Here is a 20122-nt window from a genome sequence, read left to right as displayed (position 1 = left end):
TGTTTGCACATGTGTCATTTGGGAGTGCCTTAAATGCTGATTACTAAAGCACCTTGTTTACAGTATCTTTATTTTTAAACTCAAGTAGCTACATTATTTTACAATCTATGCTGTTTTATATAAACAACCATTAAAACTTATTTTAACAGCCGACCAATCCAGTCTCCTGCATGAGTTCTTCAGTTCAGTGGAAATACTGTTCTTGGAAGGGAGAAGTTCTGCAGGCTTAGAGATTGACTTTCTTCCCTTTAACCTGGAAAAACGTTACTGCACTGTCATTCTTGTTAATGAACTGGTAAGAATAGAAAGTATATTCTGTAGGTGGGTTTTATGCGATAACCTTATCAGTCAAGAATCAAGATAATTTTTGTAAAATTTCATACTTTCAGATATGTTTGCCAATTTTGTGTAAACAGGGTAAACGAATATTCAGATTGGTTATGTATGAATTTTAGGGTAATTATGTGTATACAATTACAAAGATGTGATGTATGTGCTAGCTTTTGAAAATGGAAATCTTTTCTTTCATTTCTTGGTTAAAGTATGATATTCCTATAATTCTGAGAGGAAAATGTTACTTAGGAAATTGATCAGAGGATAGGCAACATTTTTGCATAAGGTTACAGGTTACAGCTAACGAATGTAAACCAAATTTCACTGCCCTTTAATCGCCGTATGGTTAAAATTGTGTGGAATGCCATAAGTTACCTTTTACTGTAAAATCATTACTATGAATAATACTGAAGAGGATATTACTTTGGCCTTCCTAGACAACTCAGCTACAAAACAAATATGAAATTTAAACCATTTGTCTTAATGTGGGAGCAAGAGTGATGCTTTAGGCTTAGGTTAATGAAATATAGGCAGGGAAGGGATATAGTCTTTACTGTACTGTACTTTTTCCTGTATTTTCTACTGTATCAAGGATATGCTGTCATTTAAAGTAGAATAATTTTTTTACTCTCTCCCTTTTTTTGGACGACCTGCCTCTCTGATTTCCATTCAGTCCTCATCGCCAATGTAGCTAAAACTTTTGAACAGATTATACATGAATACTGACTTTCAGTTTCTCTTGATATACTTTTCCATTTCTCTTAATTATTATAGTCTGGAATTTGCCATATATACTTAATTGAAATTGTAGTCCTTTATCTCAGGAGTCTTAATCTTCTTATTTCTATGTCTTTATAAGTCTATCTTTTCACCTGTTTAACTTCTCTGTTGTGTTTTGTCAGCTGTCAATGTTTTTCAACACCCTATTTCTTCTCAGATCTTCTTTTAGGTGTGGTTGATCTCAAGGCTTGCATTCTGCTGCTGACTTTTATAATACTACCTCCATATGTCAGCTTTCCCTCTATGCAATCACATGTATTTACCATTCTCTCTGCTGCATTTTCATGGTCTGTAACAATATCCCCCAAACTAACTGAGGTATTCTTTTTCTCCTGCACGTTCTTAGTTTCTGTGTTTTTTCTTAATATAAAACAGGAGACCATTATTGTTCTCTGTTATTGTTCTCAGTCAAGCTATATTCAGTGTTTGTTTTTACTGACCTCTTAATTTTTTCCTATTTTTGAAAAGAAAATGAAACTAATGCAATGATATCCAAGTCTGTCTGTCCCTGTTGGGTATTTGAAACCACTGGCCATTTTTAAAAAAGAAAGCCACATGGCTGGAAGATTTATAAAACATACCGTTCGCTTGAGTTTCTTCAAAATTAGTGAAAGGTAGAAGAGGGACATTCTGTTAATGCCTAAAGTGAGAAATGAGCTAATGCCATAGCCTTACCTTACAGACACCAGGGAATCACTCACAAAGAAGTTGTATAAATGTCCTCATGTTAGAGGTTAAATATCATTGTGGATAGTTCAATGAAAAATCAAACCAATGCTCATCATCATTAAAAAAAATTGTCAAGAAAGAAACAGACATTGAAAAGTGAAAACTCACTATGCCCCTGTAAAGATCTGTGGTGGACACATCTAGAATATTGTGTGCAGGTCTAGTCACTCCAGCAAACAGTATAATAGAAGCAGGAAAAAAAAAAAAGGAAGGATGATCAGATGTATGTAATTCTTTCTTCATGGAGGCAGCTACTATAAAAGATAATGTTCTTTAGTTCAAAAAGAGATGGTTAAGGGACATGACAGGTACATAAAATTATGAATAGTTTGCAGAAGGTTAATAGAGAATGATTGTGGCAGGAAATACAATCTGAACCAAAGTAAGTAGTTTTTCATACACAGCATGCTTAACTTCTGGAATTCAACTGTCACAGGACACTTCAGATGCTAAAACTGTAAATTAGTTTGAATAGAAATTATACTCATGAAGTTCATCAATTTTTATTCAATGTAATGATCTAAATGCAGTCTCCAGATAAGGAAATCCCTAACCTACTGGTGTTTGGGAGCGGATCTGAGAAGGATCGTCTTTTATTTGCTACGCTTCTTTACTTTTTCTTTAAATCTCTGTGACTGGCGTTCTCCCTCTTTGTTTCTCTTTTAGAAGCAGTAGTTTATGCCCTAACTGAAAATAAGAGTCTTGTGCTACATTAGGCAGAATATAGAGCGTGAAAACCAAAGTTATTTAATGAAGAGAAGGGAAATGGTGATGCATTTATGGGAAGAAAGCAAATCGAGAAAAAGTTGTGGTCAGAGCTATAGAGCAGTCATACCTCAGGTGAAGAGGGAAAGAACATTTCTGATAGCCCCTGAAAACCATAAGATGTTGCCCGCAGAGGTGACAGAGAAACACCTAACATTAGACATAACAAAGAACTAGTTTGTCTTGTCATAGCAGGAAGCATTAAAGTCTGAGAAATCACTGTTGTGTCTTATATATTAACTACTTCTGAAACTCCCACTCCTTTCGGCTTAGCTAAGTACGTGTAATGCATTTAAAGGCTGCTGAACATGCAAAGTTTTTGAAAAATAGCACTTCAGGTTAGAAGAACGAAGTCCCATCCACATAATTGTATTATATATAAGACAATGCGGTAAATCTCCTAGGGGAGGAGGAAACTGCAAAATAGCTAGCATGTGTTTAGAGCTATATTCCAATCATACCATTTTCCCATTGACAAACCAACAGTTGGAGCTACCAAGCTGTATGAAGATCAAGTGGCTTCATATAGTTATGAGGTTCATATCATTCAATTATGGACTTATGTTGCATGTAATCTTACAAATCACTTAATTCATCATTTCTGTAATTTTTTTCCTACTAACCTTTCCTACCCATTATGACAAATGAGCTAAAACAGTAGTCAGAGTAAGAATGTTGCTTTATTGCAATCAATGAAGAAGGTGTTGAGATACAAATCACCAGTTAATACTTGAATCTGACTCAGAATACCGTCTATCATTACATCAATTACATTTATGTGATAAAAGCAAGAAGCTAAATTGGTTCCATTTCGTTGGCTTACTTAAGTATGTTCCTTAAATTTTTTTCTGAAAGAATGTGGATGTTACCTCTTCTAATGTTTGAAATGACAGCATAAGTTGTTTATAATATTTCTCAAGGATTTGTTTTAATATTTGTGTTTAAGAAAAAATGACACTGACATTCTTCAAATTATTAGTGTAGATCTTTTCAGAGAAGAAATTGTATTTTGACTAACAGATAATCAGGTTGCTTTTGTCTGTAGATCTTTGTTTCTGGGAGCTAATTTACATGTCAACAACCCTTGTTTTCAGTGGTAATCATTTATGAACTCATAATTTAAAAGTGACAGTCCAGACTTTCACAGCTGAATGTCTAATATAAAATTAAATAGTTTATTAACAGAATGCTTAACTGTGTGTTGTTCTTAATTTGAAGCTGACTTTTGTGGAGAACTGCAAATATCTAGTAGTTGTACATTGTTTTGAAATATCAGTTAGGGATGGGATTATGATAAATAGTTAACAATAGTTAAACAGTTATTAACTATGTTTTATCAATAAACTCTACAAAATTTTTGTGCTATTCTATTTGCAGCTGATCAAAACTAGAAATATAAAGCATTAAAACCGTGGATGCTACCTAAACTCTCAAAATTCAGTAGGATACCCATTCTTTTCCAGAGCAGCAAGAAAAATCTCAGCAAAAAGAAAGCAAGATTTTCATTCTGTGGAGATCAAAAAGCCAGACTTTTTCAAAGCAAGGAGGGAAATAGGGAAGTTTCTCTTCACACATAAGCATGTTGATGTCAGTGATGATAAGGAAAGTAAATGATAGTAGAATGGCATCCTAGCAACCAATACCTTCATGAAATTAGTTGTATGCTGAGGGCTTGTTAATGGTCCTTATGGAGGCAAAACACTGTGTCAAACAGGAATAATTCCTGCTTAAATTGGTTCCTAGGAGTGGCTATTACTTTGTGTGTGGGAAACCAGTTTTGCTGTAGGTTTGTTTAATCCTTCTCAAAAAAAGATTTGTCTGAACTCTTGAACCAAGGGAAGGGAGAAAATGCCATCAAAGTTGAATAGCTCTCCTTCTGCTGTGCCAGAAACATACGTGCAATGTTTTCAGCCCTAACATAAAAGGCTGACAAAGCTATGAATAAAGGTAAAATAAAAAGCAGGCTTATCTTACGGTATTGACCCATAGTAGATGGAAAAAATTGCTTTAGTGAGCAGGTGGACTAAGTGATAGAAATAATTTCCCTCCTATCTTAAATGAAGAATAAATGACAGGATATGCATTTCAAGAGTAGGATTTCACAGGATGTAGCTTACAGAAATCTGAGCGATGACCTTGCAAATTATATGTCCTGTTGGAGCAGCATTTAATCCTTTACCTCGCAATTGGCAGAAACTAATGTAGTCCAAACAAGTTTGCAGGAAACAACAGAAGTCATCAAAGCAACGATAGTAGTATATCTATTCACAATCTCCTGCCTAGTTTAGATTGATAAACTAATCTTAATACTTAAGATACCTAATTTAGATATCTTTTAGTTTTGAACGTTCTGATTGAAATCTTCACAGTATGGAATATTTTTAGTGAGTTTACTTTTTGTAATACTTTTCTTGCATTTACACCTTATTTTTTTTCATTTCTTCTATAATTCAAAATGCTTCTTCTCAGTTAACTAATTTATCCTTTCCTCTGTGGCAAATTACTGTCTTCCTTTGTTCTAGGTCACATTTGTGTTTACTCGAATGCTTCTGTAGGCTTTTTTTCATTAATTTTGATGAAATAAATAAAATTTGTTAACTTTGTTTCTGTACATGATGCTAGCCTGCTTTCACTTCTGCTCTTTCTTCCTCTCTTGAGATTAAAAATGTTACTGACTCAAAATTACCATAAATACTTTTTTGCAAAAGTTCTTAACAGTGACAATTAATACAGTCAGCTGGTATATTTAAAATAATGTGGCTAATTGCACATGATTAAATTTCATTTTGTCATCATATTTATTGTTCAGAGTATCCTTATTCAGTTAAATACATGATGAGTTGGAAAGGATTCACCTCGTTGAAATTTCTGGATTTTTCACATTTAATATGCTTAATTTAAGGTACTTTATTATCATAGCAGGGTTTGAAATGATCATTTTATTTAAAAATAGTTTTAAAATACTGGGTCTCTTGAATATATAAATCATTTTGTAAGTCATATCTTCAGTATTGCTAGATTATCTTTAGTTTTAATGTTTTGCCATTTGTTCTGCATGAGTTGCTTTCTGAATTAGAATGCATATGTTCCTGTGTTTCAGATTGGAGAATTTGTATACCTGATAGAGGGAATGGGTGATATACCTTTGCCTTCACGACTTCTTCCAATGGATAGTCCAAATGTCCTGTGTGATAGCAATACATTAGAAGGTAAAGTAAATAAAAGAGGGAGGAATAAAATAGTGAAAATAATTCTTCTTTGCAAATATCTTTTAGTTCCCATGCATTTTTGTTAAAATTCATTAAATAGATCTGGTAAGAGTAGTTGCTTATAAGGGATTGTAATGCTGTAACTGAGACTTTTATTTCTTTCAATGTTGTGCAATCCCTTCTCTTCAGAGTAGCAGCTGGTGGTTAGTTTTTTTATTCAGAAACTTTCTTGTATGTGAAATTGTTTTCAACATAGTCTGTATCAATATTTTCTCATAGTTTCTCTTGTTTTCTACTTCAGTATATAGTTTGTGGCCAGATGAGCCAGTACAAGTCTTTTTAGTTAGGGTTTTTCTCGTTTTAAAGTTCTTAAATTCTGTATACAGTGTTGCCATTTGATCCAATACTTCTGTCTTTTAGCACCCCATAAGGCACTTCTATCAGTCCTATTTCAGAAACAGTGTGGCTATTATTTGAAAAACATATATACATTCATATGAGGTAGAACCTAAGTATGCAACCCACAGGAGTAATTTATGTAACTCTCCCTCTAATTCCTTGTTAATAAGTATGGATTAACACAGCCAATAATCTTGAAATAGTTTTTAGATAAGTGGCCTGTTTCATTGATTGTGATTCGGACATACTTCTGCATGACTGACTTGTGAGGTCTGGATAATTTTGGGGGGACAAATTTTAACATGTCTAAGTGTTTTCAAGATGCTCTGAGGCAGGACAGCTTTAATATAATATAAAATCAAAAAAAAAAAAGAATTAACATCTCTAGGTGAAAATGAGATATCTAGGGAAACATGAAACAGTTTCTAAGCCATTGCTCTCAATACACCTCTAGTTATATTTGGTAAGATGAGCAATTTAGCTACACTTCTGAAAAGAGAAAACAGTAGCCTGGGTTGTAAACTTCAACTGTGATACATGCTATCTTACCTCAGAGGGGTATCTCTACTCTGTTGCTTTTGAAAATATGCTAGCAATTGCACTCTTGACTGTTACTATGGCATGCTCAACCCTAAAAAAACAAGGTCTCTTCGTACTTTTGTGAACTTAAGAATTCATGTGAGCTGTGCAAAGGCTCTTCTTCTCAAGGCAGTTAATTGAATAATGTGGCCATTTGTGGCCACATCCTATACTGCCCTGTACTGTGGCCACAGTACATCCTATACTGGCTCACCACTATATAGAAAATAAAAATTGATATCAAAGGTGTAAATAACAGAGAAGTCACAGTATGTTGCAGTCTTGTTTTTCAGTGGCCATAGTTTCTTAATTGTGATTTTGTTCTGTTTTTAGTGGGAGACTACATATTCTACAGATAGTCTGTGATGAGGCACAGAAATAAATCTTAATTATGAATAGTCGTAATATTTAAAATGACTTAATACCCTCTATGCTTTCACAGGCATTTCCCACCTCGTACAAATTCCTGTCTTGTTAATAACCCTCAAATTATTCTCCTCATAATCACGTTCTTGGGAGCTTTATATCTCAGCCATGAGCTCATCTCAAGCCACATCAGGCTGAGATTTGAAGTAAGCTACAGTTGAGGACATCCTATTTCATGGACCAGCTCCACAAGATGGAAAATTTTTCCTTGAAACAAAATGCACAAGCATATGTCAATCATGAAACCTTCTCTACTATGAGTTAAAAGCCCACCAGAACAGTGCAGGATGATTTTGATTTGAGACACTGGAATGAAATATCAGAAATCTGTATTATACTCCTTGCTCGTTACTATGAGCTATTTAGTGTTACGGCCTCAGTTCCTTTCCTGTGAAGGCTAAAACTAAGCCATGCAAAACACTGCTTGTGTGCACTGTGCCAAATAAGATTGTAACATTCCAATACCCTGTTGCTGCGGCTATGTGCACATAAGCACCCTCGTCCACTGTTTTGCTTTCCAAAATGATTTCTTACCACAGATATTTTAAAGTGGAAATATGAAAACATTACCTTGAAGTATGTTGATTTTACATGTGTGAGAGACACTGAGAGCTGTGGATCTCAGAGAAGTGCACTTGGAAACATTGTGAGTTTAACATGTATAATCAGAATTACATTGCTGGTGGCTTCATCTAGGAGGAATAGAAACATCATCTAGAGGGATAGAAGGGTGTTGCATAGGTGCCAGAAAGACTTTTTAAAACTGAGGTTATCACCTTGATAACAGTAATACTAAGGCCTGGGGGTTTTGATTAACTATGACAAGCAACTTTTGATTTGGATTTCGGGCTATGTTCATTTTTATTTTCTCATTGTAATTAAAAAAATAAAAAATATTTCTGGAGTAAATAGCATGTATTATCTAGTACATATCAAAGAAATTCTGTATTTTGACTTGTTTTTGGAGGTTTGGGATTTAAAAAACATTCAGCAGTTACTCTCTACAGTAGCTGACAAATGACAATAGTTACAGTTTTTACTTATTTATTTATTTTTACAGGTCTGAGTGGGATAGAGCCCATTTTGCATTTGAAATGTGGTGTTGCTCAGATTCTTGAAGAAAATCTGAGGATTCCATTGATCAATGAAGCAAGGGAAATGGCTCTGGCCATTGCTGCACAACAGCAGATGTCGACTATTGAGTATGAAAGAAGGAAGATCACAGGGACTCTGGAGAGCAGTAGTGTCCGAGCTGCAGTTGCATTATTAGGGCTATCCAGAGTAGAGGTAAGAAAGACAATAATCTGCTACTAGAATTTTTTTTTTGTTGTCCTTGATTTATAGGACTGAATTTTTGTTCTGCAGTTGCTTCCTCATTCATGTTATTAAGAAATGCTTCCTTTAATAAATCTTAGCTACAGTTAAAAAAGAATATCAACTTGTCATTTCAGTTAGCTTCTGGAAATACACCTTGGTTATACTCTGTGTATTAGATATCTGTATTAGTATCCTCTTATGTACATTTTCATAGGGAATGAAAATTCTCGGATAGAATTTTTTTTTAATTAAAGAACAGACTTGGTGAATAAATCAAGAAGTAAAAGAGACTTTTTCTTGCTTCTCAATCAATCCAAAATAGTTTTGGAAAACTGCAAATCCTCCTTATAAGCTATAGCTCCCTATGTATACATAATTCCAACCTAGAGATAGTTTCCCAAGAATTCAACACCTAGATAAAAAAATAAAATAAAATAAAATAAAAAAGCAGACTGTTCCTTTAAACATCCAATTAGTATTGATGAATAAATTTATAATAGCAACATTGCCAAATAAACAAGCATTTTTCTCATGTAAAGTTCAAATGTAACCTTATATGGATGATGGCCAAACTCTGGGTTTTATGGATTAATTTCCCTTGTGAACTTGATGTTACCTGGCCTCAGGCAGATTGCTGGGCAGCTCTGTATTATGCCAGCTTTCCAGCTGGACTCCTCCCTGAGTATGGCTCCCAGTGCTTCATGATTTCCAGTACTAAGAGGGAAAAAAATTTTCCTGGTGTCTTGATGATATTGCTAAATTTATGTGTAACTGTATAATTTCTGTTTACAGATAATTAAAAAAATTGCAGCAAATTAAATGAGGAGGAAGAAAGAGTAGATCTAATCTGTGACATGTTTTTAGCAGGGAAAGAATTTTAAACATGTAATCTAGACTCAAATATTTTCCTTTTGGATGTTAGCCACTTCCCTGCTGTGGTGACATTTAATAAGCTTTTCTTTAATTAAAGTCCTGTAATACCACCATCACTTAACAAATACTTGATGAAAGACTTGACTGCTCTGAAGCTGTGGATTTAATCAGGCCTGAGAACAAAATAGGAGTAGTCTTTGTACTGCTAGGTATGCTAAGACCTAATGTGATTTCTAACATTACTTGGATTACAAAACAGTGGAGGACGATTAGATTACTTACAAAATATGTAATGATGGATGCTAACACTGAATCAGTAATCATGTGAGACGTAAAAATAATATGCAGAAAGAAGTATTTTACTGCATGTACATAAAATCTTAAAATTGTTCATGAGAAATAAAATGGAGTACTTCTGATATATGCTGATGTAGAAAAGACTTTATACGCTGAAAAAATATTTCTCGGTATGGTGGCTCACTATACAGATTAAATTATGAAAAATGTTCTTAGTAGGTTTTTATCATAAATTCTCACTTACTGTCTGTATAAAAATGACAGTATACAAATTCTGGTGACATTTATTGAAGAAGCTTTCTTGAGGCGGGGGCTGCAATTTAGTTTGAAGGTGAAGTATGCTTTTAGTTTGTCTAAATTGCCTTCCCTCCCTCTAAAAAAGACCATCCAAAGCTCCTGCCGTTTGATGAATTTATGTATACCCATGAAATCCTTTGGAAGATATAGATCAGAGATAAATCTAGAATCTCTGGAAATCTCTTACTTTTTCATTTCCTTTCCACCTTTCTACATACTTATAGGTATAACTGTGTGATAAAATAGAGGACAGAAGGGAAGGTGCCCTTATGTTATTACTACTTGATAGTCCATCTCTGTATATAAAAATGATGAATAAATAACTAAATAATTGCACATTTTTCTTTCTTATTAAAGTGTAAATTTTACTCATGTTTACTTACTCATAGAAAATAGGAATAAATATAGGTTATATTCCTGGAGTTAGACTAGATATGCATTTTCAGTAACATGCACTATATGTTTTTACTTGACCGATCTATATATATGGATTAAAGTCCTAGGTATTTTTGTACTATGTTTTTACAGATGCTTTTCCTTGCTGGAAGAAAAAAAGAGATATTTTGATTGTTTCTTTGCTCATTAGAGATATTAGAAGAATAACGAATTTTTCTCTCTTTCCAGTGAAACAGTTGTTGCACTGATCAGGACTTATTTATTCTGATGTTTCTGTGTTAAGTGCTGCCAGTATTGGGCCAGTATTAAGTAATTTACAAATAGAGTACAGAAGTGACAGTCACCAAGTCTGAGGAGCTTGGCAATGGACATTCAAAGGAAAGGAGCAGGGGTGTTAACTAAATATTCATCTCTATTTTCTACTTTCTGAGTTAAATTAAAATCAGCTAATTGAATAATTCTGCTAGAAATAGAATTTTAAAAGGTTCTATTACAACCTTGGGCACTGAAAAATTCTAGCAGCAGCAAGGCTGAATAGCCAGTCCCTCCCTCCCTCCCCCCAAAAAATGTAACCTCCACTGCTACCAAAATCCAAACCATTTGTTAAAGGATTTTTTTTCTTGTGCTTAAATAAACTGTGGTACAAATTAAAGAATAATATACAAAATCAAATAGTATCAACACTGAAGTTAAATAATGAAGAGATAGGAAAGAAGGACATTAAAGTAATAAGCAGCTAACGATACAGATCTCAAGATTTAAAGAAAAAAAGAGAAGTTAAAATGAGTAGCCATGTGCTATTTAATTCTGTCAGTATACACCCCGTATACATCAAGGCATAAAAAGAGAAATTAAATGCCAGCTTGCTACCTTGTCCAGCTCTGACTGTGAATGTTTTTTTCTTTTTAATAAAAGAAATATTAGGGAAGTTCTAAATTTTATTTTTTACTTCTACAACTCGTGAGTATTAATTTCTTACCTCCTGTTTAAGTATTTAATTAGCTTAATTCCTCCTAAAACATTTTAGGCAGTTGTAAAGGGAATATACCACTGAGCTCTCTATCACAATCAAGGCTGGGGCTGGCATTATTATGGGTAATTACAAATTGCTTTTGTTAATGATGAATAAGAGAAAGTTGTCAATGGGAAGCTTAGGTGAATATAGATAACAAGGGAAGAAAAAAGAAATAGGAAAGAATATATGGAAGATGAGCATACATAGTTTAGGTTGCGATTGCTAGTGGTTGTAAAAAAAGGGAAGTGAATAAAAGAATGATGGAAAGAACAGAATAACCAGAATCCTTTCATTTGGGTATGTCAGGGGAAGGATGATGCAGCCAGTGAAGTGGAATTCAAAATGACGTGTTTTAGCTTTCTTTTCTCTAGTTATCCATCTAAAGAGGCACAAATTACATCCAGTAGCTAGGTACAGGTCCCTTTCTTTGTAGTCAGGGATGCAGAAAATCTCTTTGTTTAATTAGACATTGTGATAGAAAAGGAAGAGATGTCCTGTTCTACAAGAATCTCAAAGTTAAAGCTTACACCTTCCACTGTTGTCTGAACTGGACTCTCCTCAAACATAGAACCAGACTCTCTTTTCTCAGTACGCCGTCTGATCTCATGGGACCCAACCAGTTATGACCTAATAGTTAAACTGTAAAAAGTTTTTAACTAGGCTTTATGTGGCCTCCCTTGGCAGGTATGGCTCATCTGAGGATGGACACCACACCTCTGTATTCATAATCATATTCCACACATAAATAGTTGTTATGATGTTGTGCATGTTCTTTCTATCTTGCTGTCCATGTGACTAGCCAACACTGAATATTTTATCTTAATTACATCGTGGTGGTGATGATGAATTTTGTTATGTTTTGATTTTGGTCAAGAGAAAACGAGCAGAGACCTTCTGTGTTTATAGCTGTGGCTCCCGTGGCTTGGCAGATGTGACAGAATCCCGTCCTACATTTGCCAGCTCTGGTCCCAGAGGTTTGTGCTCTTCTTCATCCCCAGGGTTCAGGAACAAGGATGTTGTGACCTGCACATGATTATAGAAAAGTTGTGAGCTCAGTTGTGTACAGTGCTCTGTGTTTCGTACTGTTGTGTTTTTTTAAAATACACATTTTTGAGGAAAAGTCATGGTGTCCTTTAAGAGGTGAAAATAAGATTAAGTAATTAAAAAGTTGCATTAAATAAATTTGAATGAAGATGACCCTTTCAAAAAAAAGAGATATTTGGCCAGCTTTCAATTTATTGAGTTTGTAATTGGGACCACTGTCTTTTGTCTTAGTACTCCACTTATTTTTTGATCTGGGGTGAAGGAAGGTGCAAACACGATTGATCACAGGGATTCCAAGAGACTCAGGACCTAAAATTCTTTAATTCAAGAGGATGGGTTTTTAGAAGTCACTTCTTGGAAGGAAGAAATGGGGCTAAATTAGGATTTAGAAACAGTAATATGCAAGGAGTAAGTGAGATGCTGCAGCACTCTAATGGAATCTGCCATCCTTTATACAAAGAAAATGCAGATGGTAAATCTACATGCAGATGTTAAGTGTTTTGCACATTTTATCTTTTCTTGGACGTGTTACCCTTTGAGGCAATAGAGTTTTAGTCTTCTATGTGTTTATGGGTGCCCCTCCCTGCCCCCCACCATACACACTTTTAAAGCAAGATCTAGATCTCTTACTAAAAATATTTTCCTTCTTTAATCTTTGGCAAGGTACCAGGACACATTTGAAACATCCATAGACAGCTGAACACTCACCAGCTGTCTTTTTTTTCTAATATGTTTTTAAAGATGAGATAGTATGAATATGGATCTTAAAGTACTTCAGTGATTTTAGAAATCATGAAATATATCTTCAAGATAATTATAATTTTAATGTGTTCAGTGTTCAGCTAAAACTCTTTCAATCATATTGTCAGTTAAGACTTCCAAATCTTTTTAATCCTACTTCCTGTGCAACGTGCTCTAGGTAACCTTGCTTGAGTAGGGGGGTTGGACTAGATGATCTCCAGAGGTCCCTTCCAACCTCAACCATTCTGTGATTCTGTGATACTGGATTTTTATTTCAGTGTTGGAAAATAATCTAACTACCCAAATCAGTTGTAGTTTCCATTTTATATTTGAATATGCAGAAGATCAAAGTCAAATTTGAACTGGTAAGTATATGTAATTAGTCTGGTATTTCTCATTACAAGTGAGAAAGACATATCTTCTTTTCCCCTGTGAAATCTTTTGTTATTTCTATTCTATCAGAGAGAAATGGACTTTGTTATTACCATCACAACTGAATCCTTAGCACCTATTGATTCTGTGTTTGTGTGTGTGTGTATGGGAACTATCAGGGAATTTCCACTGAGATTAATAAATAGTGAGTTCAGGTTTTTAACTCACATAGCATTTCTTCTTGACCCTGCCCATAAATTATTTTGAAAATATGAGTGGTGCAAAAAAACACCCCACCACATTAATATTTTGTTTAGGTGAATATTGTTTTAGGCACATACATCTGTCCAGCCATACTTTGTGGAAAAAGAACCTTGAATAGTCATCTGCTCCTATATTTACTGTATCAAAAAACTATATAGGCAACTTAGGTTTAACAGATTCCCAAATTCCATATGTACTTTGTGTTTAACAGTGTATTGACAATTTGGATGGATAGATTAAAAGTCAAAACAAAGCAACAGCAAAGAATGTATGTCTAATTTGTAAATGTGTAAGTGAATGTGAGTTTTTTATTAAAAAAGACAAAACCAAAAATCAAGGCAAAACCCCAGTTGATATGAACAATAGGTTGGCAATGTTATTTTTGATAGTAATCTTAATCATTATGAAAATTAATTGTTTTTATTTTCTCATTCACAAATCTTTCTTTGAATTTCTCTATTTTTAATGCATAGTTCTCTTACATCCAAACTGCATAGGTTTTCTCACTTTTTAATATTTTCAAAATTAATGTATAGCTTAAGGTGTCACATTGGAGTCCTTCTTTAAGAATTGGTGTTTCTTTGAAATTTTCTCTTTGAAATCCCGCAGTGGATCTCCACTGCCTGTCCCATTGTGATACATGCTGAGATGCCTGCTCTCCTGGCATTGTATAAAACTAATAGGCTTTGAATTTTCCTAGCATAAACTGAATATTTGTGTAATTATCCCTTCCCTAGTCTTGCTTCAAGGTACTTCTCTGTGGTCATTAATGCAAGGACTTTTCTATAAAAAAGATGACTAGTTTCATATTTTAAATTTGTTGAACTGATAATTGTTAAACTTAATCATTGCAAATATACTGTATTATTGGACTGAAAATGAGTAATTTTGGGCAAGTAGTGTATTAAATTATTGTATTATTTCTCTAATGCTGTCTTTCAGGAGTCAAATTTGGTTTTCATTAAAATGGCCTTTTTTGAACTTGCCTTTAAATATTGTCCTAATCTCTTACTAATATGTTTCATGCTGCTGATTAGCAAGGCCTTCTACCAAGAAGAGGAGCTTATTTGTCCTTCTATATGCTTTGATTTCTAAAACATACCGAATGTCACATCAGTGTTCAAGTTGCATCAACTAACTGTACATTTATTGCTCATAAAATACTGAAAATAATTTTTCCTTATTGTGGTTTTTACCATTCAGAAACTTTGAGAAGTGGAAGAAGAAACATCTGTCTGCATCTGATATGAAATGGATTTTTCTTCTAATGATTGTTCTCCTCTTTTCTGCCTTCTCTGAACAGCTATAAAGGCTTGCAGAATGTAGGAGGCAGTTTTGCTGTAAATCTCAAAATGTACTATTTTTAAGTGAATGTTTCAGATGCTTAATATCTAAAAATTTGTACAAGGCATTTTATTTAGAGGGATCTCTCAACATTTCTATATAACTTGCCTAATTACCAATTCAGTTATAGAAGTACACACTTAAGCCTGTATAGTTTTACGTTTCTTGACCTGAGATTCCTATTGTGGTGATTGCTCATATGTATATGTTATTCCTTCACTTGCAGAGAGATGCACTCTTACAACCCTGTAAATTTCCCCCAAAGTCAAAGTACGTGGATTACAGCGTAGCAGTGAGCATGCAAGAATTCTTTGAGGTTCCTGAAAAGGTCTCTATTCCAGTGTTAGCATCAAGCAGAGTTAACTTGAAAGTTCCTTCAGAAAAAGACCTCTCACCTCAGAAAGCAGGTAAGAATATTCTTAAACTGCAACTGATGATGAACTTGGATTTTCCCTGAGACAATCTTTTTTTTTCTTTTCTTTTTTAAAGTTTTGCTTAACTTACATTTTGATTCCTCCTTTGTTAGCTGATGTTATGTCCCGTAGGTGTCTGATGACAGCACTTGACAAATCATTTTGGTTTTGCTAGTTAAAATGTAGGTGGTAATTTCTTTATTAATTCTGGTAAAGGCTTAACATATAGTCAGTTCACTACTGTGAAGAATTCTTAGATTTGTTTATCATTTCTTTTAAGTTTTGGTCAATAAAGGAAAAATTAAAATGTCTTTAATAGATTTGTTAGGAGTACAGTAATTCTGATTTGGATGAAGACAGTGTTATGGTCTTATTCATTACCCTCTCTCTCAAGACCCCAGTATAGAAGGAATTACAGAATCATGGAAGAAACAACAGAATGTTTCTGTAAGAAACATCTCCACAGGGATGTTTCTCAACCTCCTTGTTAAAGGTTGCCTTTATGTCCTGACGCATAAGAATTTAGATCTCCTAAAATGTTTTGATCCCCCCTGCCCCTCACTTCTCAGTAACTGAGAAATATTTAAGTATTTTTTCCACATACCCTGAAAACGCCTCTCTTGATGCAAATTCTTTACCTGAAGCTTGATGTGAATCTAGGAATCTTTCCATGAAAGTCTCTAGGCAGTTTAATTATAGTAGTTTCTGCTATACCACTTATTGCTTATATATAAACTATTGATCAAAATAAGTGAATCTAATTCTTCCTGTTTCACTGTTGCTACTGTTAATACAAATGAAATCTTCAGGTTATTATTTTTCTTGGAATTCCTGAAGTATATAGTAAGACACAATGTCTTTTTTTTTTTTTTTTTCCTATCCCCAATGAACTTTTAGTTTGCTGGAAGTTCAGTTATTATTTTATACTTCATTTTATCCTGTATTTCTGTATTTCGTATATCCTGTTTCTGTATTTTTTTGGGAGAAGGAGATTTATGTATGTTATACTAAGATGGCCCCCCTTTTTTCTGTTGTTCTGTTTATAGTACAATGATAAGAAATATTGAAACTTAGCAGGGGAAAAAAAGACCGACTTTTGTCCTGATTGCAAGCATTTACACACAGCCACTTTCCAGATCTTTTTGAATCATTTCTGTAGTTACTGTAGACTTTCATCTGAAGAATGAAATTATCGCATATTCATGAGATGTGAAATAATTGTCCTGGCCTAAAAATTTCTATTTGGAAGCATGTATCTCTTTGTAATTTGTGAGATCAAAGTTCAAAATGAACCATCACCTGATTTTACATTCTGTCTCCTTTCTAACAGTTACTCCCTGTTATATCTGATTCAGGGAACTGGCCAATAATTTAAATGGCAGGACCATGATATAAAGCAAGCAAAATTATCTTCTGATATATTCTTAACTACTTTAAAAGTAAATAGGTGGATAGATTCTGTTTCCGCCATAATTCCTTTGCCTTTATGTAGTCAACTTAAAGGAGGTTTTTTATTTTTTGCTTTATTCAGAAGAAAGTTGGTGATGTAACAACATTTCCTGAATTTGCACATAGAAGAGCAGTTTCTAATCAGAACTGTAAATAAGTTATATTAAATGTTAATATGTTTCAAATGCATATAGTATGATGATTATTGCTAAAAGGTTTAAGTCTGTTCAGGCATTTAAAAAAATTGATGCCAATATACTGGAAGAAGACAGAGTCCATCAAATTTTAACAATTTGTATACTTGTAAATGTTTGAACTTCACCTTTTAGAGCCTGATGGGGAAAACTGGTTAAACCTTAAACCACCTTAAGTTAATAGAATATAAGTAGTAGAAAGGCTATGTGGCCTGCTAAGTCAGTCTATTTACTGAAATAATTCAGACATCTTATTGCTGAAAAACTTTATGATGAACACAGAAAACTTAGAAAGATAGAATGAAAATCAAAAGTCGTCTTGACCAGACAGTGAATATATGCTGTATCTGTAAGAGCTCTTAGCCTTTTTTTGATAAAGCAGACACAATCTTTTTCTAGCTCTATTTGTATTAACAGTAGATTATTTTTGTATATAAGTATCTTTATGGTGTTTTCGTATGTTTAAGATGGATATTAATTGCTTTTATTTTGACATTTGGAGGGTTGAATTAAAGATGATCAGACTAGAGCTGTGGCAATATCAACATTCAGCTACAAATTCATCCAACCTTTCAAATTTTCAGGGATCCCTCTTGGAATTCATTGCAGTATTTTATAGAATGTTACTCTTTCAACATTGTGTCACGTATGGAATTCAAAGTGAGCATTACTTTACTACAGGAAAACTTTTCTTTCCCCTGACTTGAAGCTCTTTCTGCCTTTTGTGTGTGCTAAAAAAAAAAGTATATCTTGCTATAATCAGTTAATATTAACCATTGTATTTTTGAACCTTTGTTGCTTTTTTCTATTAACTTTCACTCTTTTAGGGTTTTAGCATTAAGGTATTAGCAGAATATATGATAATTAGTATCCAATGTCTGTTAAGTGTCTTCCTTCTTTTTCTATAGCAAATAATAAATTTTTCTTAACTGATAATTGTTAAAGTAATTATTTTAGTATCTCAGAGTATTTACTGTGAAAACTGGCTATTCATCTCTTTATTTTTCATATTCTTAAGTTATTGAAAATGAGAATTGAAAATAACTTTTCCTCATGGATGTTTTTATAATTAAGATCATGATGAAAAATTTAATTTTTCACAGGAAAGATAAATGTTAATGCCAATTTAGATTTTGCCAAATTAATTTTCTCTCTACTTTTCTTAGATGTATCACTTAACTTTGGATAACTTCTCTTATTCTAGTAGCATCTAGAAAGCTACTAGCAGTGGAAAGAAATTCATCATCCATTTACACATATTCTTCTCACCACTACCTGCAAAACTTACAGGTCATGAAGACAGTCTGTGAGAATCGCAAATCTGCAAAAACAAATTCCATTCTGTTCTTTTCTTCTCTCAGTCCCTTGTTGTTATACTCTTGAATTTTAAGCCTTGTTCATTTTCTTGTCTTTGCACTCTTTCATATCATTGAGTGTAATCTTTGGATCTTTACAGCCTATATTTATTTATACTCCCAAGTTTTTCTTGTTGCATGATTTACTATCATAATTATCAACATATGAATATGTATGATTACAAAATGCAAATGCAATGCATACTTAAGTAATCTATGTCACTTATGTTTCAAATTAGTATGTGTTCTGAGGCCTATAGTCTTCTAGACTCTTATGATGCTTGGCATCTTCATATGTGAAAGCAACACTACTTTGTTCAATGGCAAAAATACATGTATGCAAGTTTGCAGGGTCAAGACCATAGATGCATGTTCTCATTGGTTGAGGAATCAGCACTTCCTATCTGTTTTACATCTTCCTAGAGTAGGTCAGAAATTGTTAGGACCTCTAGGTGCTAAGAAATGTGAATATTCAATATTTAAATTTGTCAAACAAAATTCTAAAGCGTATCTATGCACTTGAACTATGTTTGAGTATTCTTAGATTTTTTTCACTATATTACAAATGTTAAGAGAATATAGGACTGTGTTTTCTTAATAATCCAGGTGTTCTGCACCTGGAGATGAACATGCTCTTCTCATATGGTGTATAGCCTTCTGGATCTGACTAATCAGTTTCTGAAGCAGCATGTACATATGTTTAAAAATGATGGTTATTTAAGTAATATTGTACATCTTCAAATATTACCAAAACACTTGCCTTTTGTTTAGTGCTTATGAATGTTACTGCCTTTTTATGTTAAAATATTTCTTAAATTCTCTATTTTTTCAAATAGCACAAGAATAAATTCAACTTTTTAATGTGGATCATTTAAAATTTATGCTTTTGTTATTAACATGATAGTGGTTTAAATCTGTGAAATCAAAACCAAGGTAGATTTTAGCTGGGTTAAAGCTATTCTATAGTTTAAAAAAGAAGTCTAGGGGGTTTGTGATCTATCTTTCTCCCCCTACTCTGCCCAAATGCTGAGCTAGATAGGTGTGGAATGCTTAGCGTGATTAGGTGTCCTCGGAGGAAAAATGCTTGCTTCCAGTCAATGGAGTGTCTTTCTGAATTCCTGCAAACTGTCTGAATAGTCAACTCTTGACCCTGGGAATCACACCTCTGAATCTTGCAGGCTTCTCAACATTGCACTTTCTTTTCTGTGTCCGTATAAATTGCAGGCTTCTCGTTCCTGCTATAATGCTTTTGTCTGCGACATCATGTAGCTTCTGAGATTTTCTGTTTTGTGAGGTTGTTCAGTAGCTTGCCAAAGCAATTCAGTCTTCCACTCCTTTTTGACCATCCACCTGAACTCTTAAATTAGTCAGTGAAGTCTAGATGATTCTCAGTGTAACAGAGATGTTCACATAGTTGTTATAGCAGAGAAATAATATTTTACTTTAAGGGATTAGATTGTCTTGTGGAAAGAATGAAAGGCCTTTTGGTATGAAAGGTTAAAACCAGTCTCGATCCTCTAGAAGTCTTGAA

General features: G+C 33.8%; 1 protein-coding gene across 1 annotated transcript in view; it reads left to right on the top strand.

Annotated features, from left to right (window-relative positions):
- Nucleotides 1–20122, top strand: part of CFAP47 (cilia and flagella associated protein 47) — a 377656-nt gene that overhangs the window by 155587 nt on the left and 201947 nt on the right. Inside the window, exons 42-45 of the mRNA XM_067289744.1 lie at nt 150–295; nt 5708–5816; nt 8281–8507; nt 15407–15587. Of these exons, the coding sequence (XP_067145845.1) occupies nt 150–295; nt 5708–5816; nt 8281–8507; nt 15407–15587 (663 nt within the window). The remainder of the gene's footprint in view (nt 1–149; nt 296–5707; nt 5817–8280; nt 8508–15406; nt 15588–20122) is intronic.

Source organism: Apteryx mantelli, chromosome 1 (assembly GCF_036417845.1).
Source record: "Apteryx mantelli isolate bAptMan1 chromosome 1, bAptMan1.hap1, whole genome shotgun sequence".
Lineage (NCBI taxonomy): Eukaryota > Metazoa > Chordata > Aves > Apterygiformes > Apterygidae > Apteryx > Apteryx mantelli.
Note: the sequence above shows the minus strand (reverse complement) of the source record. Positions and strands in the feature narration are given on the sequence as shown.